General features: G+C 42.9%; 1 protein-coding gene across 20 annotated transcripts in view; it reads right to left on the reverse strand.

Annotated features, from left to right (window-relative positions):
* The window catches only part of Dst (dystonin), a 437,229-nt gene that overhangs the window by 229,651 nt on the left and 181,682 nt on the right, over nt 1–25,896 (reverse strand). For all 20 annotated transcript variants that reach the window (XM_052745196.1, XM_052745195.1, XM_052745215.1 and 17 more), the window contains one exon: nt 14,775–14,836. In XM_052745196.1, the coding sequence (XP_052601156.1) occupies nt 14,775–14,836 (62 nt within the window). The remainder of the gene's footprint in view (nt 1–14,774; nt 14,837–25,896) is intronic.

The raw sequence follows: 25,896 nt of genomic DNA on the forward strand, positions 1-25,896 counted from the left end.
AGAGCCTTTCCCAGAAGGATGTTCACAGCTCCCATCAGACAAAAGTAAAGCAGGCTTGAGAAACCCTGGGTTCTACAGTTTGTCTTCCCGAAGAATTCGTCAGTCTTTCATATGCTAAGATGGAGCATAAGTCTTTCAACTGGAAAATGTTTCTCTCCAAATTCCTCTTCTGCAAATGACACCTTTTTATCTCCTCCCCCTGCCTCCCCCACCTGGCTCGCCCAATGCTGGTTTCACTGGGAAGGTGATTTGGGAAGGGCTGCTCATGGGTATGTGCACTTGCACTTGAGTGCTTGGTTGATTTGCCAACTCTGGGGGGCGGGGTGAGGGAATCAACAAAGTAGTCATCAGAAATTAAAAAAAATTGAAGACAGAGAAGATTGAAATTCAATGCAATTACCTAGAAGAAACAGTAAATCGTTACACACAGTGCTCATTAAAACCAAAACGTGAGCAGAGCTTAAGTTTATATAAAATACAGATGTTTTGGAAACCAACGCAAACCGTGATAAACTAATACAAATTATTAACTCCCGTTAACTCAGACAACAGAGCAATGACAATTGTTTCTACCTTTAGAGTACACAGTAACACCTACTGGTATTTAATCTAACATTATTTAAGAATTCAGAAGGCTGTGTGTGATGTTTTCAGAGATCTAACACACCAAATTGGCAGTGGGGAGTGGGGAGACTCAATTTTTTTTTTTAACTGGCCGGTGGAAACCCTAACTCATGTAGGAAATCCTAACTACACCACACGCCACAGTCTCTGCTCAGGCAGGAGGCCAACACAGCCTGCATGCTGTGGCTCTCCTGGGCTGTTACTCTGAGAAGTCTGAGGCTAAGCTCAGCCGTGACACCATGGCTCACAGCATCTCACTGCAAACCATCACAGTCACGTGATGGGAAAGCAGTGTTACCACAGGCCTTGTCCAGACTATGGAAGACACTTTTCTAATTTAGAACCCACCATTTAACTGGTATGATTGACTGCAGGGTCATTATAAAACCACCATAGCTGGGCATTATGAGCTATGAGCTCCTAGTTCAGTATCTAAGCAACAGTACTCAAACCCATTAAAAAAAATATTAGGACCACAGCTGCCATTGCTATGGAAAATAGGAAAGTGTAAAGCTTTTGGGAAGATGAGTTTAAAGATCAACAGTTAAAGGGAATAAATCAGCTTGTTTTACATGAGTATACATAAAACCTTACTATGTATCAGACATTGGGTTCAAGACGTTACTTGCATTATTTTATTTGATATCTTTTTATAACTATAGTAAGAAGAAATGGTTTTTAATCTTTGCTTTACAGATAAGAAAATGGATGTCTACAAAGGGTCCAAGATCCTACCACAAAAGAGCAGTCTAGAGCAGTGGTTCTCAATCTTTCTGACGCTTCGACCCTTTAATACAGTCTCTCATGTTGTGGTGACCCACAACCAAAAAATTACTTCATTGCTACTTTATAACTGTAATTTTGCTACTGTTATGGACTGTAATGTAAATAGCTGATATGCAGGATGGTCTTAGGTGACCCCTGTGAAAGAGTCATTCAACCCCCAAAGGGGTCGACACCCACAGTTTGAGAACCACTGGTCTAGAAACTGTGCTCATAACTAGTACACTGTACCACCTTCACTGGGTTCTGGGGCATAGTGAGAAGAGATGCTACACAGAAGTAGATACCAGCTCATAAAACAGACTACTGGGGGGCTGGAGAGATGGGTCAGTGGTTAAGAGCACTGACTGCTCTTCCAGAGGACCTGAGTTCAATTCCCAGCAACCACATGGTGGCTCACAACCACCTGTGTAATAAGATCTGGCACCCTCTTTGGCCTGCAGGGACACATGCAGGCAGAACACTGTATAAATAATAAATAAATAGATAGATAGATAGATAGATAGATAGATAGATAGATAGATAGATAGATAGATAGATAGACAGACAAACAAACAAACAAACCAGACTGCTGGGGCCTATCCAGCTGGCTGGCTATGCCCAGGCTCCTTCTAACCCACAGGTGCCTTTTCTTCTTGCAATGTCTGAAGTTCCACCAGAGATATGCTTTCCAAGAGGATAGCTAGAGTGCTCCACAGAGACTATGACGGATGGATTAGGTTCCCCTCACTGTTTACTATCAAGTCTAAGACCGTACTTGAATTCAATATGAACTCTCTGAAAGAAAGGCTCAGGAGGAGAGATAGATCCATGCAGGCAAAACACCTGCCATGGACCCCTTCCAAGACAGCAGTGCTAAGAAATGGACCAAGAAGTGTAGTGAAGCATTTGAAACCTGAACCTATTTAGAGATGAAGGGATGGGACCTGTATTAATTAGAATTTTCTAGTGTAACAAAATAGATGTAATGGAAATATTTATCACAAAGGGAGTTTATCAAGTTGGCTCATATAATTTGTCATGTCCAGCATGGCTGTGTGCACTCTGGCTGTCTGCACACTACCGTAAGAACCTAGTCGCCCCTCAGTCCAAGGCTGGGTACCTAAGCACTCCTGTTGTGGGATATTTGTACACTTGTGAAGGTGTATTGCAGTGATTGGTGGAATAAGAAGCTGAACAGTCAGTAGTTGGGCAGGAGGTATAGTTGGGATTCCGGGAAAAGAAAGGAAGAGGAGGAGGAATCTAGTTGTGTGGAAGATGCCAATGAGACATGGCGGGAGCTGGACATACAGAATGAAAGAAAGGTAAATAGTCACATGGTAAAATGGAGATTAATAAAAGCAGGTCAATTGAAGTTATAAGAGCTAGTGGGACAAGCCTAAGCTAAGGCCAAGCTTTTATAATTAATAAGAGCTGGTGGCCCAAAGAAAAATTCTATTACACATTCCCAGTCTGGCAACTGAGGCTAGAGCAGCAGGGTCACCTGAGACCATCAGAAAATACAGATGGTACGTTACAATTCATAACAGTAGCAAAATTACAGTTATGAAGTAACAACAAAAATAATTTTATGGTTGGAGGTCACCACACCATGAGGAACTGTATTAAAGGGTCTCAGCGTTAGGAAGGTTGAGGACCCCTGGGCTGGAGGGTTCCTAGAGAGCCAGAGCTCTTCAGTCCATGGTGTAAGTTAAGGAAGACAGGCTCCATGCCAAAAAAGGATGGCAACAGCGGGGGCAGAACAGGATAGATACACTCACCCAAAAGGACTAAATTCAGGAAGCCAAAGGAAGGCCTCCTTTCCCCTCGGACTTCATTCTATCTAGGCCAAAGGCCGAAGATCTCTTCCATGGTGAACATACATACATGCAGGCAAAATACTCACCTGCACAAAATACAGTAGATAAATCTGGGAGAAGACAAAGAGAATCTGAGCACTGAAGGAGGGTGTAGTCTCTCCCTTCCGTTACTCCTTCTAAGAAATACCCTCACAAGGGCCAGAGAGACGGCTCCACAGTTAAGAGCACATATTGTTCTTGTAGTGGACCTGAATTTGGTACCCAGCAACCATGTTGGATGGCTTTCAATCATCTGTAAATGCAGTTCTAGAGGAGGTACCACCTTCTTCTGGCTTCTGTGAGCACCCACGCCACATGTGCATGCACACCACACACACACACACACACACACACACACACACACACACACACACACACACACTCTCTCTCTCTCTCTCAATTAAAAGAAATATTTTTTAAAAAGTAATATCCTCACAAAGCCATCTAGAGGCGTGTCTCTTAAAGTGATCCCAGTCCCATCAAGTTGACAGCCCAGATTAACCCTTACTAGACTCCTTTTTATTTTCTAGGACATGGTTTCTTGCTCCTAGGGATTAAGCTCTTAACATGTGTAAAACATAATACGCATCAAGTAAGGTCAAATGGGCTAGCCTGTAAACAAACCAGTATTAATTTTACCCACTGAAAGAAATGAAAACTGGGGCCTCTAAAAATGACTTATAAAAGTTTCCATTCATATATTTAAGACTATATATTCAGGAGCAAAACCTCTACTGATTTTTATCATCATATTAAAAGTTTCTCCTTTTAAGCTACAAACAAGAATCTCCAAATAAGTGTGCTTTAAAAGCACTCTTCAGCCAACTATCCGTCAGCAGCCTCAAGCCTCCCTGACCTCTAGCCACACTCTACTTTGTCACGTCTTCCTCCATCAACTCTTCTTGTGCTACTCTCTGAGGTCTCCTGAAGTCTGCAGTACAGCAAACCCTGACTAGAAAGAGCCAGGAAACACATGCGCATTTGACTGTATGGAAAGGAATATCCCAGTCTTTGAAAGAAACTCGGCTCCATCTGCAGTGGCAGAGAACCTGCCAGATTTATCTATTCAGCAGCAGAGAATTTCCAAATAAGAAGAATTTAGTCTTGCAAATATTTTTCTAAATTCAGAACTAGTCACAAAAAAGCAAGGCTCATTAGTAACTGTAGACAAAGCAAGTCACCACATGTGTGAAGGAGTGAAGCTGGAGACCCTGGAAAGTTCATGGAAGGGGTCAGACCTCCAGGTTGGTCCTGCTGCCTTGACCTCCTTCACTCCAGTACTTGGTTTCTTTTCAATTTTTCCCCTAGGTTTATTCATTTTTATGCATTTGAGTGTTTTGCCTGCATATATGTATGTGCACCATGTGTGTGCAGTGCCCACAGAATTCAGAAGCTGGCATTGGGTGTCCTGGAATTGGAGGTAAGGATGGTTGCTAAGTCACCATGTGGGTGCTGGGAACTGAACCCAGGTCCTGTGCAAAAGCAACTACTGCTCTTAAGTACTGAGCCAACTCTTCAGCGCCAAGGGTGCTCAGTTTCTAAGCTATTATGACTTGGACATTAAAATATCCCCGAAAGTTCATGTGCTGAAGTCAGGACTACTGAGCGCTGAATGGCTCTGTAAGAAGCAGGCCACTGCCTCTGAAGGGTTTATCTTGTCCCAGCTCCATCTTCTCCTGTGGTCTGCCCTCCTCTCTTCTCCTCCATGATTATTAGGAAGGAAGGAAGCAGCTTTTCTCCCCCATGCCCTCCCATCATAATGCTTCTGCTTTGCCACAAGCCTAAACGCAACGGAGGGAGCCAATCATGGGCTGAAATCTCTAAAACCATGAGTCCTTTTACGTTGATTTTCTTGGGAATTTTGTTCTAGCAACAAAAATGTGACTAGAGTGAAATGAGCTTTTTCAGCTTTAAAAGAAGGAACTCATCATGAGTTGGTCTCCCGGTAGACTCTGGGCTCACTCCCAGCAAACCAACCCTCATAATTCCGTGTTGTAACAGTTCTACTTCATAAACTGGATATAAGGAGGATTAATTTGGTTTTTCCTTCATTCATTAAGCAAGACATTCTTTAGTGTAGGGGAAGGGTAATGGCAGTGTATCTAGCAGTACACTAAGTGTTGGGGATGCATGCACTGTGAAATGAGACAGCAGTACCCCATCTTCAGGCAGTTTAGAGTCCGGCATTAATAACACGCCAAGTCCTCTTCAGTTCACTAACTACAGAGTGCTCAGACTTCCGGTGGAGAGGGCTGAAGAACAAGCTTTGGGAACGGCAACACCATTGATCACAGTATATTTTTTCTCGTCTTTGAAAATGTCTTGGTCATTACTTGTCTCTAGCTAGAAGACTGACCTTCAGGAATGCTGCCTGGCTTCTTTGCATACTTCTATCTATAGCTCTAGATTCTTGTAAAGTATACTGATTAAAGAAGAATGCAAACAGAAGTCACGGCCTTGCAGAGTAGCTCTTTGGAGTCGGAAGAACCAGCTACATTCCAGCTGGGACACATCCTAGCTATGTCATGTCAGATAACTAACTAACTGTCTTCTCCCATGAGCCTCAGTTTCCTCGTGGTACAATGAAGACTGAGTGACATGTCTACTGCATCCTAACCGATGCAGCATCTGGCACTCAGCAAGGAGAAAGAGCAGTGGTAATAATGACAATAATGAAAGTGAAGAAAAGGAAAATTAAGATCGACAAAAATGAACTAAAATTATCTGACTACATCATGGAATAAAATGTTGATGCTCTTAGTTTAAAACAGTAGTCTACAAATATTATACTCATTTAAAAGTTCTTAAATCACCCTAATAGACAAAAAGGAAAAGGCAATCTTCATGTTAAAAGATGATTTTAAATTCAGAATGTATTTTATAATTCACACATTTTCCATACTATAAACCTCTAACAGGATTCAGAGCAGAGACAGGTCCCGGGGGCTTCCTGCCAGCAGGCAGCTTTTCTTTGCACAGGCCCTGGCTCAGTGGGCTCCCATCCAAAGGCCAAGCCTGAGCACTGCAGGGCGTCCATACCCTGATACATACTTTTAGCCTAATCTGTTCCCCTCACAGAGGTTAGGTCTGTGACACTGGAGCCACAGGAACACGTAAGACTGGCATGCAGACACAGATACTGATTAAGCCATGGGTCTTCTCTTTGTCCTAAGAGGCCCTTACTGAAACCTATATTCTATAATACACTTAGACCTGTTTGATGTCTACACAAAGGTTATTAAACTATTTCTGGTTAAACCAAGTTAAAGGGAAGTGACTAAGCACAGTCTCAGTGTTGAATGGATCCTGCCCTAAGAGAAAAAGCTACAAAGGATCAACCAGCAGAAGACAGCACTCAATATGATACCAATGTAGATTCACATAGTTGATTACCATGTGGCTACAAAGACAAGTTCCCAAATACTTTCAAGTGTTTAGAGGTAAACAGCCAGGATGTATATAACTTTTCTTCCAATGATTCACATTATTGGAATACACACTGGGGCTAAAGAGGTGGCTGAGTGGCTAAGAATACCCAAGTTCAGCTCCCAGAATCCACACAGAGGCTCACAACCATTTGTACCTACAGTTCTAGGAGATGTGATGCCCTCTTCAGGCGTTTTATGGCATTGCGTGCAAGTGTTACATATGCATACATGCAGACTGACTATTCATACACATAAATAAATAAAATGTTTAAAAATATGCTCAAAACACAAGAGTCAATAACAGACAAAATAATGTGACATTAACAAAAGTTTAGGTTGCGTAGAGTGTACCAGTGTTACTTGCATGTATGTAAGTATATGTACATCTAAAGGGCAAACAAGTTGCCCAGACTCCATTCATCTTTCCATTTCTAGCTTTGGTCACTCAACTCCAAATTTATCCTCAAGTATTTAGCATGGTAGAAAGAACAAAAGACTCAAGTTACAATTTTCACTTTTTTTCCAGCCCTTTGGACCCCTCTTAGCCTTATTTTTTCACCATCCTGTGGATTACTTGGGAAATTATAGGGTCTCCCTGTGTATCAGTTTACCATCTGCAATACAAGGGTAAGGGCAATCACGGTGTCCACAATTACTATCGTGAGAATGAAATACAGTAAGACATGAAAATAACTGGCTCTAGCATGTGGCCTCAACCAACATTAGATAAACTATGACTAATATTGATAATAATGTGGTAAAGCATCACATGGACAGCTGTATACCTCTACTCCTGGGATTCGATAAAATATAGTCATTATTTCTAATATATATTAGCTATTATTTCTAATATAGCTATTATTTCTAATAGCTATATTTTCTAAATCAAAGTACTTATGAATATGCCAAATGTGTCCATGTATGCAGTTTCTCAATACATTTCATAATGAAGACTCTTGATGGGATAGTATGACGGAAAGTAAAAGAGGAAAACACTCACTACTCCTCTCAGGCCCTTGCAAACATCTGAATAAGCATGCACACCCACACGCTCACACGGTCATTTGCATACTGATCCATTTATCCATGGCAGGTTCTAAAAGCACAGCCCCAGCCCGGGCGCTGCAGCATTTGGTTAGCAATGGACATTCAGCAACTTGCTAGAAATACTATTTTTCAGGCCTCATTCCAGGACTAGTGATTCATCTATTTTAACTGCCTAGTCAGTGAGTCTGGGGCAGTTGGCATTTAGGAACAAAGGGTGTTGAAGAAAATCTCATTAGTAGATTTTAAGAATCAAAATAGTGTAGTTGCTGTGTTTTCACTGGCCCTTCATAAAGTCAGTGATTAAAAAAAAAATCTCTGTCTGTCCGTTGCCTGTCTGTCTGTCTCTAGGTAATCTCTCTCCCTCTCTCCCCCCTCCCTCCCTCCCACCCTCCCCCCCTTCTCAGCTTGGGGGTTTAGATGGCCTTCCTTCCACCAGACAATATACAAAGAGTAGACAGATTGCTTCCGTGGAGCCACAAAATCACTGACTTCTCTGTGGCAGAGGACATTCTTGTGTGAGTGAATTCAGCTCTGCAGAGACATGACAGAAGAGAGGTGAAAATATGCAGTCACTCGCCTGTGTCCCACGTAGTATCCCAGCACATACAAACAACACACAGTGTGGCCCAACCCTGGAATCCAGGGGCTCTTTTCCAAATAAACCAATTAGTTAGGTATCAATCAATTAAAATTGGAAAAAAGGCATTCCAACAAGCATCTTTCGCACAGTACTGCAGCAGAATAAACACGGTTTAACTGTGGATCCTGAGGAACCCGTGTAACTGGCAGGGTTGTGGACCTTAGAGAGGGCACATTGCATGGAGCGCGGGAGACAAGTCTTCTGAGAACTGTTGCCCCTTAAAGGAATCCTCCAAGAAACATCTGCTCTCTCCTGGCTCAGGTTCTACTTCTGGGGCCAGGTCCACATGTAAAGGGAGCGATGTGACCTCTGAGACAGCTACATTGGGAACGAACGGCTTCCTTCTTTCCATAGGCAGAACTAAACCGTATGGAGCTTGAATCTCTGGTGCTGTTTCTCAGATTATTGTCCTATGAGCTGCTAGATAGCAACATAGCAAGTGGACTTGCATGGGACCAGTAATTACATGTAGTTATATGCGACTTCCAGGGTATAAAAACACAGAGTACCCTAGACAGGGTGGTCACAGACAAAAATGTATTCTTAAAAGAATGCCAGCAATTCTGCATTTTAAAACAATCCTCCAGGTAATGTAGCTAAATAAGGCCACAGTACTTTCAGGAACGACCATTTTACTCATGTTACAATGCTGAAGTTTAAATTATGCTAAAACACAGATAACTGCTCCCTAAACAATTACAGTAGACAGGAATGTGCTGACCAGATTTTGTTCCTTTAAGTGTTTGAAAGGATGGTGAATCAGAAGGATACACTCTTACCAGAATAGTCAGTGAGCATCAGACATGGTCATTCACACAGTGAGGCATGAGAACTCTAAAATTCAAGTGTATTTGAAAGAAACTCCAGAGACAAAGACACTGCGCCCCAGCAAGTAAGCTTCACCTCATCTGTCCATTTACTTTAAACAAGAATCATTTTAGTTTGGGTAAATACAAAAAATAAGCCTAAGAAAAATTACTGGGGTAGTCTGAATAAGAATGGACCCCATAGGCTCATATGTTTGAATGCTTAGTCACCAGGGAGTTGAACTCTTGGAAAGGATGAGAAGGATTAGGAGGTGTGGCCCTACTGGAGGAAGTGTGTCACTGGGGGTGGGCTTTGAGGATTCAAAATCCCATGCCAGACCCAGCCAGTCTCTCCCCACCTCTCTGTCTGTCTGTCTGTCTCTATCTTTTTCTTTCTCTTTGATGATGAGGATGTAGCTCCCAGCCACTTCTCCAGCACCATGCCTGCCTACCAACCACATTCTCTATCATAGTAACAGACTCTGCCTCTGAAACTGTAAGCATGCCCCTATAAGAAAATGCTTTCTTTTATGAGTTGCCTTGGTCATGGTGTCTCTTCACAACAGTAGACTAAGACAATTACTTTCTTCAGAAAACATTTTAAATCCTCATCAAACGTCATAAGGAAAAGACGTCTCACATATGGATGCAATAGTAACAGGCATCATCAAGTAAAGCTCCATGACGCTTACTTTCTCAGTATCACAAGCTTCTGAAGACTGACCATGCCAGATAATTTCTATCGTCTCATTTTTAATATTTGCCCTTTTCCTTAACACTTAAATAACCTGATTTGATTTTTATAAAATCTTCTCAAATAGTATACTTTTCATTAATTTAAGGGAAGTGAAGAAAGCAAGAATAACACAGGGCCTCCCAGCCCCCACCCCAGTCCTACCCTGAGCATCCAACATGTCCAGTGAAGAAAGAAGAAAATCAGCAGAGGACTAGTTCCCCAATACCAACATGTCTTTCTAAACATTTTATAGCTCCTCCTAACTAAATTATGATCACACAGCCACCTCAAATAGCACTCATTCCAATGACAGAAACAGGTTCATCACTCTTGCATAATATTAGAGGGACCAGCCTTAATATCATACATCCCAGGGGCTCAGGAGAGAGAACTACTAACAGTGAGGACTATTTTCAGGAAATAGAATCTCAGCACACCGAGCTCTATCGTCCACTTGCTTTAATTCCTCTGGCATAACATCCTTTATACACAGCTTCAGTTCTGTTCTCATGTCTATCTCCTTTCTTGCCTGATTTCTCTCTATACTTATCTATTGCTCCCTCTAAGTTCTATCTTAATTCTTTCATCTGCCTCATTTAGGTCCTTTTCAGCTTGTTCTTACCCAGCTAGTACTTCCCCATCTGGCTCTTCCTCATCTTCCATCTCGTTCCTCTAGCACTCTCTTCTAGCCCTTCAATCTAGTTCTTCCCCATCTCAGTTTGTTCCTCTCTAGTTCTTACCCGTCTAGTTCTTCCATTCTCTTTTCTCTTCTCTGACCCTCCATGCCCTGGAAGTCCTGGTATATACAGCCAGGCTTCCAGGGTCAAACGGAGGGGTGATAAGAATCACATTGAGAGGCAATAACTGGTAATTATCATTTGCAACCCCAAAGGGAAGTGACCAATGGGGAAATGAATTAACTAAAGGCTAAATTCGGGTAATATCTAAAAAAAGGGATCTTATGTGCTCAACTATTAAACTCTTAAACGTGATTAGTAGAAAATGTTAAGAATCTATAAGTTGCTAGGTCAATGGGAGAAAATAACACTGCCTTCTTTTTTCCTGTGGCTCCTATCTATCCAAGCTATCTGCCGTTTTTCTGCAGGGTGGGGAAAAGTGTGCTCAGTTACTAGGCAACCTGTGTACAGCTAGATGCCTCTGGTGATAGTTAAAGGGAGATCTGGAACTAGAGGTAAGGTTTGGGAAAGCAGGAAGTAAAGCTTAATTGGCACATCCGCCTTCTCAAATGGGTAGCCTGGATGCTTAAGTCTGTTCTTAGAAAGTACGGAGGTATCTCTGGTAAGGTACTTTCCTCCATTTGGGGATGGACCTGGCCAGATGCTGCCAGTGGTGATAATTACAGGGAGGCTTGAACTGGGGTTCTGGCTGAGCATAGCTGTCAGTGCAGAAGGTTATCTAAATATTCCTAGAAGTGGTTAAGTAAGGAGTTAGAGGTCTATAAAGTTAGGAAAGGAGGGTCCAAGCTGAATTGTGGAAAGCTATTACTTAACATCCACCTGACCTAGGCGGTGTCTCTTTGTGGAATTTACCTTAAATCAGGAGACTTTCATGTGGACTGTTATTACTGCTAGTCCTTGAAAGTAGCTAAAGGAGATATCTGATTCCAGAGAAAGCCTTTCCTGAGGCTGTTCTCCAAATACATGGAATGTTTATGTCCAGAGAGTGATCAGTCCACACTGTTAGCCCTTCTTGGGGAAAAGTCAATTGGGAAAACTATGAAGGCACACATGATTTTCATAACAGAAGACAGCTGATATATAACAAGCCAAGTAATACCAAAAACTCCTTGGGATTTGGCTTCCTCTGGAGGAATTCCCTGATTCCTCCAAGTAGTGACTTTGCCATAACCAGCTGAGTTCTTATGATAAATTCCTGCGGCCTGCAACACACCACCCTGCACAGCATTCCCCTCATCCGTCCACCTTAGGTGAAACCCAGACAAGGTGGTGGAGACAAACTGCCTCTACTTAACGGGCCAGAATGTTTGTGGTTATTTCTTTTTCTTCACTTCAGGATAATGATGCGACTTTTAGAGAGAAATAAAAGTGTATGTGTGTATGTGTGGGTGGGTGTGTGGGTGGGGGGGGGTTGTCTTGAGGCTGGAGTTTGGCATCCGCAGCCTCAGTTCATAGTTCTCAGGACTCTAAGAACAGCCCAGCATGAGCTGCTCGAAAACCAGTTGATGGTGAGAGTCAGCCAAGGCCACATTCCAGCTTCCCACCTCCCCAGTGTGACTCTACATTAAATAGGAGATCATTTCAATTTAATTTTGTTTTGTTTGTGAGCTTGAGCCTGAGCCCAAGGTCTCGTGTGTGCTCAACAAGCACTCAACCATTGAGCTATACCCCAACCACGAGTTAATTTCAAATCCTTACCTCTAACGGACTCCACCAAATAAACTAGCCTGCTCTTACAGCATGAAGTGGCTGGACAGGCATCAATCTACCAGCTGTGTAAATTACTTACTTTACCATGTAAAATGCTTATTTTGTCAAGTGTTACTATATAGAGCACAATTCAGTCTTAAATCTTTGAGATTTTCATTTTATATACAAGAAAGTCAAATACTCTAGCCAAAGTTAAATATTCTAGGAGAAAGCCCAGGTTAAAAAAAAAAAAAAAAGGATTCTGAACCCTGGTGATGTATCAAATTCTAAAGGTTATGTATGTGAAATCAGGAGACTAAGTCACTCGCAGGGCTTTCTGCAGAAGTGAATGATTTAATACATACAAGGATTACACAAAGGATACATGTTCTAGCCACACACAATGATGGGGCTTAAGAATGAGTCCACAAAGTACTTCACTAATATTTGGATACTTTTAGCAAAATGTTCTTATACGTAATCATCTAGCTCATGATGAGTGCTCATCTGTATGATGAGTAGCCCCAGTGCAGCAGGGCTGGCACACATGAGCTCCCCAGAATGACCTGTCTAGTGCCAGGCTTTGGTCCCCTTGATAGTCATCTTTGTTTGTACTTCTCTCTTGACACTGGTGTGACTTGATGATCAACATGGAACACCTCCCATAGCTCTCTGCGTTCTGGAAGATCTGGGGAAACCTTCTATTGCCCTCTACTCGCTTATCCATCCCCAGATCACCACACCTATGGAGAGCCGCGTCCATGGCAACTGCTCTGAGATGGGAAAACTGGTCGCTTGGATGAGAATGGCACCCATAGACTCGTATGTTTGAATACTTGGTTCCTAGTTGGTGGAACTATTTGGGAAGGATTAGGAGGGTATGGCCTTGTTGGAGGAAGTGTGTCACTGGGAGCAGGCTTTGAAGTTTCAAAAGACTCCCAGAATCAATCAATCAATCAATCAATATCTCTCTCTCTCTCTCTCTCTCTCTCTCTCTCTCTCTCTCTCTCTCTCTCTCTCTCTCTCTCTCTCTCTGCCTCATGGCTGTCTGAGGATGTAAGCTTTCAGCTACTACTCCAGCACCACACCTGCCTGCCTGCTCCCAGGCTCCCTGCTATGATGGTCATGGACCTAACCCTCTGAAACCCTAAGCTCCAATGTAAAAGTTTCCTTTTACAAGTTGCCTTGGTCATGGGGTCTTGTCACAGCCAACAAAAAAGTAACTAAGACAGAAATCCTCTTGGAGCTTAAGCTCGAAAGTTCCATACCCTACACCTGACTGACTGCAGCCCATCTCCGCCCTGTCCTACGGAAAAGATTACACACAAACTTAGTGCCTGGTACACACAGGATGAGTCGAAACCTTGGTAGATGGCAGATAAAGCTCCTGGTCTCTTTCACCAGCCCGTGATGCATTTCCTCACAAAAGTATCATAAAGCAGGTCTCCACCTCTACTCCTTGTCAACACAGCAGGTTCCCTATGACTCTCAACTAGACATCGAGTGACGTGCTCACTCTGAAAATGATCATCAGACACGGGGTGCTGCTGGGTAATGGGAGAGGAGGCAGTGACTGGTAAATCTCTCAGGTAATTCAGATATGTCACTGAAATTAAAATTATTTAAAAAAAAAAAAAAAAACAACAACAGGGTTCCATTATGCAGCCCTAGCTGGCCTGGAACTCACAACGTACAGGAAGGTGCCTTGGCATTTATAGAGATCTGCCTGCCTCTGCCAGCAAACACAAATTTACGAGTGCTGGGCTCAAAGGTGAGCTAAAATCACTTTTTATACTGTTGTTGCCTCTGTTACACTGTATGATAGTTTAAATGGTAAAACTCGTCCCACCCAGAAGAGTTTCCTATTGAAATTCCAGAGGTCCTTAGAAAAATAGGGGGGAAAGTGACCAACAGTGCATTTTAAAAGCACATAAGCTTCAGTGGAACTCAACAACTCTGCAAATAATGAGGAAAATTCTGTGTGCTTTTCTGGAGTGTCTATCAAAGTCTCAAGGTGACACATAGCTCACAGATAACATTAATCTAAGAACCACAGCTATTTCTCAGAGCAATAAAGATACAATGCCGAGACACAAAGAAAACGATTCCCAACTTCTCTTCACAATCCAATTTCCTTATCACCTGACCCCCTACTATCCAAAAAAGTCTGATTCCAGAGCTGAGTCTTGAAAGAGAGACAATTTGTTCCAGAATGCAGCTTTCCCAATCCAAATAAATGATATGAAAGACTCCTTGAACTGCTAATATTTTTTGCATCTAATAATAAGAGGTTTTACTAATGTCACAAAATACGCTGTCGTCGGGGATACGTACCTTCCCACCTCCACCATCATCACCTACAAGTCACATCCCAGACAGCACAAGTGCCTCAGATGCCAGGTGCCGTGGGCACACATTAGCAGTGTGTGACATCCACAGCTCTGCCCAGTGCAAAACAGCTCCGGGCTGTGAGCGAATAACTCACCTTCATGAGGTGCTGATTTATCCATTTTGTAAAGGTTTTCTTTTGAACTTTGTCCCGCTCATCTGGAAGATAAAAAAGAAAACATAAAGTAAGGTTGGTATGACCCATGCACAGGAAACTTCAAGTCTTAGAGTCAAACAAAAATGGGGTATACGAAGGATATCCTCCTGTGCTCACACTACCTCAAGGTGCTGGTACCTTTCAAATGGAAGCCAAGGACTCACCCCAGCACCAGCACAGACAATGCACTTGGGAGAGGGGGTCCTGCAGGGCAAAGTGAATGATGGACAAATTACAAACTGTAGAGACCCTGCATGGAAGAGCAGCTCTCACATCACAGGATCTGCTGTCTCTCTCAGCCTCCAGCAGCAAGAGAACAGAGGACATGACGTTCAGATCCAACTGGCAGCCTGGGACCCTAATAGTAAGCCCTCTAGAAAACTGTTTTTAAATGCCTTTTAAAAAATCTGGGGCTGGGAGTGTGGCTCAGTGGAGCAAGACCCTGGCTTTAAACTTGAGCACTGCAAAAACAAAGCTCAAGGTTCAAGAAAAGGAAGCTTCCATATTACATTACAAAATGAAAACTTAAGGAATTCCTGTAGCTCTCCTCTAAACTGTATTGATTTACCTAATCTTCACATAACAATAGGAACTCCTACAATACCATTAAAGTCAATGTACTATGTGTTTCATCTTAAACTCTTGTTCTCTTGGGTATGAATGGTGACCAAAATGGGATATTTAGTTTTCTAAATTAAGCAAATACCAAGCATACAGGTTAAGAAGCATGAACAGGAAGAACCTAGGTCCTAAAACTGGACTGGCTGACTTCTTACACAAATGGTCTACCCGGAAAGGTAGTTTAACCAAGTACTTTACTTAGAGACTATAACCATCACCAGGGGCTGGCCCTAAGTGCTGCACGGTTGATGGCCAGGCTCAGAAGCACCACTGGAGACCGAGATAATGCTAAAACCTCCAGGAATGATCCACAATGAAACGCGCTCGAAAGAGTGAAGGACCAAAGCTCACCTGGTGACGTGTACCACCTGGATTCTGCGGCCATCCTCTAATGACAGAAGCCCAAACCTTGTCTTAAGTCATGGTAAGCCTAGATGCGCCTTGCAGTACCCACGAGACCCTCACCTAGAAAGCCCCTGCAGCAGCTTTCTTCAAGACAGTAACTACCCTGCAGTCAGTGAAGAACTTAAGCCTGGGAAGAACGGGCAATTTTACCACCTTATGCATTATTTCAAAAGGGAATCATTTTAAAAGGGAGTATGCCGGATTACACCATCTAATTTTCCAATTACAAGTCTCATGGTGATTTTCCTCGTTTTAATCAGGGATGCTTAACACTGAGATTTATATTTAGGGCACTGTTGCCATGACAACAAAGAGGAGGGCCATCATTCCTATGTATTAGCCAGATCTGTTGGTTTTATGCACTGCCCAGTTAGTACTCTAAATCAAGTTTTATAGCATTCCTCTAGTTAAAATTATCTTATTTACAATCAGCCTTAAATGAAAACATACATTTATGCTCAACTTATGAAGTACAAAGTAGCTGGAAATATACAAAAACACCTGAATACAAATAATAATCATAGAATTTAAGAAAAAAATCACATAAAGAGCAGTTATTACAGCTCACCCTGTTCACATTTCCCAGGAATGAGCAATCAAAGTTAAAAGTACTTAGTACCACACACAGCAAATGTCAGTGCTACATAAAGACTTATCCTATGCGAAACCATACGAAGCAAAGTCCTCCTAGGCAAGCAAAAAGATGATCCAGAGTCTACCCAGATCCCTCAAGGCACTCCACCATCACCGGCTCTGCCCTGCAAGCCAAAGCTGGTAGCACAACTTTCCTTTCCAGGTTCCAGAATATGCGAGAGGCGGGGTGGGGCGACTGTACTAACCCATACAGCACATGAGTCCCACCAGCTGGGCGCTCCAGTCCTGACCACTTTTCACAAGCTGCCCCATCATTCTGGGGGAATCGGTGCAGACGGGTCCTGGACACTCTCGTCCCAAGTGTGATGGGTCGGGGTGCTGCTAACTTTCTCCGCAGAAAGGAAAGCTCTGACTAGACACTCCTCCTTGCAGTGGAAACTAGTCAACACCCCTTTTTAAACAAACATTAGCAAGCCGGAGGACTGTGCAACTGTGACTGCAAACAGGCTAAATTGTCTGTTTCTCTCCGAAGGGAGCAATCAGAAGTCTCTTTAAAGACGGAGTCCTCGGTCTCCTCCCCCCACCACCCCTCTTTACTCTTTCAGAGGGGACAGTGAGGCAACTAAGAGGTTGTTCGATTTTGCAGGAGAAGCAACTGAATACTGCTTTCTAACCCGGCAAGCAGGATTCCCTTAGAGTCAAAAGCAACACGCAGCTGGCACACCTCACCTTTGCTACACACATGAGATTTGGAAAGCTCGCCTTTACAGGCCAGACATACTCTTCAGGGAGAAATGTCACCATCAAGAATTCCTGTATGTATTCACTTGAATGTCAAAGCAAGTCTCCTAGTGTGTGTGTGTGTGGGGGGTACTGTAAACTTTAAAGCTGCAGAAGCAGACTCTGTACGCCCAGTGCACACCTATGATTACCAGTCTGAAGCCAACCAGTGGGATAGAACAGAGAAGGAAGGAAGGCAGCAGAAAGGAGGGAGAAAGGGAGAGAGGGAAGGTGGGAGGGGGAGGAAGGAGAGAAGAAAAGAAGGGAGAGAAAAGGAGAGGCCTGAGGGAGATCTTAAGTTTGATCCTAAAGCTTACTTTTTTCTTGGTCAAACAACAGAAGCCCTAACCTTACAACTCAAGAAAACATGGAATTCCCAATTTCTCAGAACCTCACTTCTAAGCATGAATAAATAATGTCAAGAGTCGGGCGGTGGTGGCGCACGCCTTTAATTCCAGCACTCGGGAGGCAGAGCCAGGCGGATCTCTGTGAGTTCGAGGCCAGCCTGGGCTACCAAGTGAGTTTCAGGAGAGGCGCAAAGCTACACAGAGAAACCCTGTCTCGAAAAACCAAAAAAAAAATAATAATAATAATGTCAAGAAGTGAGAACCCTTGTTCTGAACACACGAGAGATCATCAGCACCTCCATGTTTATGTGAAACATCAAAACAATTTTCCCAAACAGAAGCTATACAAACAGTAATTCCAAAATAAGTAAAAGTGATCACTCACTTACTTATTTTCAACAATAGGGAACAGCGAATCTGGTCATGAAAAGACACCCCAACATTGCTAGACTCCTCCTGGTGAAATGTTCTGAACATCCTCAGATGCTGTCTAACTCCATCCTCATCAGACTGCACAGGATAAATGGTGAGGGCTGCCGCTGAGAGTTCAAAGCACCTGCCCAGAACACAGCACTTTACTGTTTCTTCCCTTTTCCAATAGGAAAAGAGGCCATCTTCCTGGACAAAAGGCGTATGGAGATAGAGGTCATTTCCCTAGACAAATGGCATGTGGATACAGGTCAGAGGATCCTTCCAATAAAGATATGGGGACGTAGTCAAGTACTCTGCTACTCAAAAATGAATATAATGATCATTTTCTTTTCTTTTTTTAAATTTTGTTTTCTTTGAAATGGAGGGTCTCAAGTAGCCCAGGCTGGCCTTGAACTACTCATCCTCTTGCCTCCTTTTCTGAACTGCTTGGGTTACAGGTATGTGCCACCACACCAGGCCAAAATAAATAGAGAGACATACAGATAAATAAGCAAACTTTATGCTGGCCTAAATTTATGAGAATGATTAACAGCAAATGCAGAGAAATGGGTAGTGCTTACCCTACTATCATACAGATAGGTAGATTATAGCATTTACTAGGATAATTTGGTAGTTTGTATCATATATTTAAATGAATATACTTTCTGAATCAATAACTCTACTTGCAGGAACTGGTAATGAAATACTTGTGTAGAGTGTGTGATTGGTTCACAAGGATGTTTACTGTGGCCTAACATTTGAAACAGTTTTAATTAATAGGAGACTAGATAAATGAGTCATAATTCACTCATGCTTTGAAACTTCAATTTTAAAAACTGGCACATACTGACATGAAAAAAGATTTCCAAGACAGAGACAAAATGAAAACTAATCAATGTTGAGATGCATGTATCTATAGAAGGCAAAACGTCATCCGAAGATGTGGAAGATGCAAGAGGGTGCTGGTATGCTGTTCCTCATGTCTCATTCCAAGCATCTCTGCATTCCGTGATGCTTTTATAAGAAAGACATTTCTGCATCGTCACTGATACTAACTGCGAGGAAAGGGTGGGAAGCTCCTGTACTCACTCATGTATTGAACAGCCTAGCAGACGGCATAGAAGACACAGGAAAAAGACCAAGGCCAGGCCCCAGTGCCCTGTTCAGGTTTAAAGATGGAGCGGCACAACAGGTGTGCCGGGCTTGTGCCTACGCTCATGGCTGAGGAGAGGGCAGGAGGAGGAGGAGATGAAGGCTTGCACAGAGCAGCAGACAGCAGGAGTGGGTGACAAGGTCCTCAGAGAAAGGCTGCCCATCAGGGATGCAAAGCTGCAGAAGGCCTCTGCAAAGAGGATCTGGAACTGAGAACATATGCAGACATCACCCTGCTTGGAGGCTTTCCTTGTTTGAAGTTTGGTTACCACATACTAAAATACAGTATGGTTGCACAGGCCTTTGTGAGGAATCCAGAAACAGGACATAGAATGTGCTGTGTAAGCTGAGATGCTGAACAGAAGCCTAAAGCTCTCTCTACAAATGCTTTTGTGTTTGCCCTCTCCCGGACTGATGATCAGAACACATGCTTTCCTGTCGGCGCAGTTCTGGCCCCACGGTACTAGAAGCCGGAACAGAGGTATTAGGCTCTGTTCTGAAGAGGGATTTACTGGTTCATATTTGTTCTTATGATTGACCAAAAAATTAATACAAAATCTGCTCTTCAATCTTTCTTCTCCTACCAGGGCAGACTTTAAACATATGAGCACAAAGGGACTTCTAATTACTGTTACATTGCTCCATTTAACTGTCACACAAGATCTCTTTGCCATGCCAGCCCATGTTAAGGACAGAACATGTTTACGACTCTTTATCTGTGTTATACTAACATTAGCTAACACAGTTTGCTCTAAAATTCAAACAACGTAAGAGACTACAGGGTAAAACCCAGGAACTCATACACAACATGAACACCAGGACTCCAGTACACCTCGAGAGGACAGCATTCGCCGATCAGGCTCCAGGCACCAAAGTGCCATGCTCTGCAGAATTTCACATTGCCACCAGTAATCCTGCTACTATACTTACCAATCTTCATTGTACCAATTAAAAAACCAAAACCTAAATTTCCAAGAACTTAGTCTGGCCAGAGGTTTCTGTCAGTGAGAAAGCAGAGCAGCTGGGGGCTTCCAAGAGTCTCCACTGCCATTCCCACTGTTCAGGAACAATGTAACACCCATGCGTGTAACGTGGAGAAACCAGGATGGACAGGGAAGTGCTTAATTCTTCACTACACCAATTCCAGAGATGAAGAAAAACAAAGCCTTCTGCCTGGGAAGGAATCCATCTTTCACCAAGCTGAATACGGAAAGTGGGAAATGATACCGAGCGATTCTTCACTCAGCTCCAGACGGGAGTGCAAGTCTGACAGAAACTGAGAGCTCTTGGTTCTAGTGCAGCAGAAGCCTGCACAGCGGTGCGCTCCCCTGGTTTCCCTGAGGATACTTTGTCTTTCCTGGTACTAACGGGTGCCATGAATTTGTCAAAAGAGCCAAAAGAATAAGTCCTAATAGGCTTCAGTTCGTGGTCTACCACTCACTCACTCATCTAATAGATTTTCATTTTTCACAAGGCATACTGACATGGAATTCCTAACAAATCCTTTCAAACTGTTGTGGCCTCTTGTCACCAGGTTGTGACAAAGTTCTCAAGGCAGCAGAGGTTACAGCCATGAGTCATATGTATAGCACTTTTCACTCCAATAAACACAAAGGCAGCCACAGAGTGAGTCAACAGCAAGGATACAAGGGTGGGAACACCAAAGACATCTATCTGAACCACTGGAAAAAGTGATGGGCCTGGGCTTGCTTCCTAACGATAGCCTCCCACCCAACATTTCTTATGTAAATGCAGTTTGTAGCTGGCATCGACAACTGCCTACTTGTAGAATCACCAGGCATGCCCTTGTGCCACAGAAGCCAACACCCCAGCTCACCCAACCCTATCCCAGAGCCCTGTCCCAGCATTACCTCCATTACTGCACTCACCCATGAGCACTGAAGGGAAAATGCAAAGGTGCACAGACTAGTTAGAGAGATGCCAGGTGCCGGGGGACATCTTTCTGGGGCGCACTTCCTCTTGGGAAAAGAGATCTCATATGTCCATCCAGAGACTCATTCTCCCAACCAAAGTATGAGATGTAAAACAGATCAAATCAGAGCTCTGATCAGTGACAGGATTTCCCTGTACATTCACCCTCTAGAGAGTTTAAGCTAAAGTCAACTGTCTACACAGCTAATGTTTTAGAGCAGTAGTTCTCAACCTGTGGGTCGCATCCCCTTTGGGGACTGAACGACCCTTTCACAGCAGTCACATATCAGATATCCTGTATATCAGATATTTACATTACAATCCATAACAGAAGCAAAATTACAGTTATGAAGTAGCAACAGAAATAATTTTATGGTTGGGGGGGGTCACCTAAACATGAGGAACTGTTTTAAAGGGTCACAGCATTAGGAAGGCTGAAAACCACTGTTCTAGACAATGCTGCCCTTGTCTACTTGCATTTCATGAAAACTAGAGGCAAATTTTAAAGAAGTGGATACCCTGCTTAGATATCTTTCCAGGCATTTCAAAACACCTTAGGTACCTCTACTAGATGAGTGGTCTTAAACTAAAATTCTATGACCACCCTGGTTATCTTTGTGAGTACACACGTATCACCACCTAGTCCCTAAAGATTACTGATGACTAAATAAGTTATTCAATAAAAATAAGAGCTAGGAAAGCAAAGAAAACAGACTGGTGATGTGTATAAGGGAAGCTGCATCTGAGGAAGTTTTATTAATGTCTTGATGTGTGCAAAAATGGGCACCTTGAGATAGTGCTGAAGCAGGATGGGGCCATCATTGGTACAACTTCTGGGAATTTGCCATTTAAAATGCTCATGTGTTGGCTATTGACAATACTTACCATTCACTCAGCACTTAGACACACAAGGCTTTGACCTAACGACCGCACGTTTTTAATATAGGTTTTACAGATAGAGAAACTGATGCACTGAGAACTATTTGTTCAAAGTTAGAAAACTAATAACTCCACCATGTGGTGGTGGCGCAAGCCTTTAACCCCAGCACTCGGGAGGCAGAAGCAGGTGGATCTCTGTGAGTTCGAGGCCAGCCTGGTCTACAGAGCAAGATCCAGGACAGGCATCAAAACTACACAGAGAAACCCTGTCTCAGAAAAAAAAAAGAAAAGAAAAGAAATGCACTCATATATACCATACAAAGAAAACTGATAAGTCAAGCTCCAGGATTCAAATCCAGGGAAGTAGCCCAAGAACCTGATCTCTTTATCCTAAAACTAGCAACTCTGGGGCAGAGGCTAAAGACAGCCAAAGTTCAGGGTAAGTAAGATTCACAAAAGAAAATGTTCATATGGACATTAAACGCAATTCTTAATGATCACACTCAATATTTATTTGCTATTAGGTACTAGTAGAAAATGTGAAATAGGGGCTGGAGAGATGGCTCAGAGGTTAAGAGCACTGGCTGCTCTTCTAGAGGTCCTGAGTTCAATTCCCAGCAACCACATGGTGGCTCACAACCATCTGTAATGAAATCTGGTGCCCTCTTCTGGCCTGCAGGCAGACATGCAGGCAAAACACTATACAAAATAAATGGGGTAAAAAAAAAGAAAATGTGAAATAATCAAGATAAAGACAAATAGAAAAGCATTCAAGCCATTCACAGTGTAGTCACAACAATGAAATGGTTCACACTGGAAAGGAGTGAATTTACACAAGTCCTGGTTTGGTTTTGTTGTTTCCTGAACTTCTCAACCATACAGACTTTAAGATGTCTTTTACTTCCTGGCTTCTACTGGTGCTACCTTGAAAATCTGGGATTCCAGGCAGTCATTCCAAGTGCTGAGGAGTCAGGAATGTTTGCTCATGTGCTTGGTAGGCAGAGGCCATGAATTCTATTCCAAGCCAATCAGAGCTACAACTCTCAAAAAAAGCAGTGTTAGTATATTTCCTGAGAGGCATGCTGTTGGGCTCTTTCAGAGACAGGGCACCACCAAGTGGCCCATTAGCCCTAGATGAAATGGGTATTCAACAATCTTTACCGAAATGAAACTTGTAAAATTTTTTTTTTTAATAATGCACTGAGGTCCTCTCAGGTAGGACTAGAGGATCTGATCTAGTGTAAATCTCTTCCAAAGAAAAGATGAGGAAGGAGGATGGAGTATGAAATTACACAATTTTAAAATTCATCTAATTTTATGTCTGACATCTATTGTTTGAAAACCTCAATGCAAATCTCCAAAACCACATAAGCTCATTCTTTGTTTTCATATAAAAACTTCTGTAAGTTAATAATGGCTCAGACTGCAAATCCTGTGGAAGCTTAGATTTATATATACATGAAAGGATTAAGCAGTTTTATGGATGTATGGGCTTAGATGTTTGTGTGGGTGTGGGCATCTGTGTATGCACATGTGTGTGTGCAATCATGTGGCGGTCAGAGGTCAATGTTAGTTTATTTCTTTGGTTGTTTTCCACCTTATTTTTCTGATACAGGGTCTCTCACTGAACCAAGAACTAATCAACTCTGCTAGACTAGCTAACCAACAACCCTCAGGGATCTTCCTGTCTCTGCCTCCCCAGCACTGGAGGTTTAGATACATGAGCTAACTTGGCCAGATTTTTAATTTGCATATTGGGGAGGTACTTTACTGATGGTGCCTTCTCTCCAACCCCTCATCATTGTTCTTTGAAACAAGCCCATCTTTTTAAGAAGGCAGCATGCCACTGATTCATCAAGGCATATGCTGAGAACTAACTAAGGCAAGAGCTAAGCACTGACCATGCAGAGAATAAACCACACATCTTGCTCAGTCCAACAGGAGAGAGATCTAGAAGCCATAGTTTGCATGACTGTATGACATGTGTACAGGGGACTTGAAAAATGGACGCTACAAGCCTAAGAGATTGCTTGGCATACCGTGAAATTCCCTCCTCATGCGCCCTGATGGGCTGGAACGCACGCATCTAACCCAGGCCATGGCAACATCAGAAGCATCTATGAGGGCTTCAGCTAACTCAAAGTACTCTACTGATGACATGAAAATAGATCAACGGGACTTCCAGCAACTCATTTTCCATTAAGTTTACCAAAGTCCTCTAACAGAAACTTTTTAGGACACACACACACACACACACACACACACACACACACACACACACACACACGAGGACAACTATGAAAACGAGAAAGCAAGAACAGCACAGGTGCCAGGTATGCACACTCACAAGCCAGACACTTGTCACAATCCCCCGCCACTAACGGGGAAGACGGAAGTCTGGTTGCCCAGCTACAGTAACAGACGAGCAGCGGCAAGAAGCATGGCAACCGGCTGCACCAGGGCACTCTGTTCACATGACCTAAGTCACCCAACCCCACTGCTGAGGACACGGTCAGTCCAACAGGACTGTCTGCTCACCTCAGCACGAGGAACGAGAAAGGAACTATGAAGGGATTCAGTACGAGAACCGTGCAACCTGTCTGTAAATGCTGACCTTTTAAAAAGGGTAGACAAAACTCCCTGACCTCACAGTGACGGAGGGTTTCTATCCGACCCGGGACAGCTTCCTACACAATCTTAATTTCTGTAGATGCGGTGGGTAAAACCGACCCTTCTAAAAGTCTCCTTCATTTGCCTTTTGTACCTCCTACTAGGGTCACCTGATCTGAACATGGACCATGCTTCTTCCCACATGATGACCTGTGAACAACCACTGCGCTCGCGCTCGCGCGCTCGCTCTCTCTCGCTCTCTCTCTCTCTCTCTCTCTCTCTCTCTCTCTCTCCATATATATATATATATATATATGAAATCCGAAATGGCTTAAGTACAATACCAAAGACACAGCCCCCAAAGGTCCAAAAGCTATGACCACCCAAATAAAAAGGACCATTTGCTAGATTTTTTAATTTAAACAAATTCAAATTTTAATTTAAAAGATGCACTGAGCCATGAATATTTGAGTGTGATCAAAGAAATGATTTCATACTTCTAAGATAAATTTCCTAAATATAAAGATTACGCCTAGAACTAGCTATGGAAGAAGTATTTAAATTAAAACTTATGTTCTTTATTTCATAAACTTTGAATAATTTCAGCTACTTGCAAGTTAGAGGATAAATGCTTTTCAGAACCAGAAAAAGATGATAGAAAATAAGACTAAAGTCAAAACAGTTGGAAAAAAATATCCTTTCTATTTTATTAGAGTACAGTAGTGCCATGCAATGCTGTTCTTTCCTATTCTTAAATACGTTCCAGAGCTACAGAAAAGCACTAAGCATATAAAAGCACTACAGACCCACCGCATGGCCTTTCACACCTAAGAGAGATGCCAAGTGGGGCTCTCCTGAAGGCTGGGGAAGGGGACCCGGAGAAGACTGACAAGACAATCCTGAGAACCAGGACAGCCTGAGGGGCACACGGGAGGAGCTATACACCCGAGGGGGAGGGAACAGTAGGATCACACACAAATGGAATGAGCATGACAGGAAATGGGAAGCCAGCGTCAGCAAATCACAGGACATCCCATAATCACCCAGCTTTCTGATCATGTGTACTTTTGACCTTTATAGATGAGGAAGATAAGGGACTTGTAATTGAGAACAATTTATCCAGCACCTAGCGGGTGAACACAGGTCTATGGATCACCCATCCTTTTCTTGCTAAATAATATCAGCAGGAAACTGACTGCAGAGATACAAAGCTCAAAAAGATAAGCACGTTGGCTCACCTTGAAGTACACATAATGATATTCTGAACTGTGTTCACATATTGCCTTTGGCTTTCAGTATAACTACATGAAAAGGAAATTATAGAAATGTCG

The sequence above is a fragment of the Peromyscus californicus genome, unplaced genomic scaffold, assembly GCF_007827085.1.
Source record: "Peromyscus californicus insignis strain IS unplaced genomic scaffold, ASM782708v3 Scaffold_19__1_contigs__length_69161282, whole genome shotgun sequence".
NCBI classification, from domain to species: domain Eukaryota; kingdom Metazoa; phylum Chordata; class Mammalia; order Rodentia; family Cricetidae; genus Peromyscus; species Peromyscus californicus.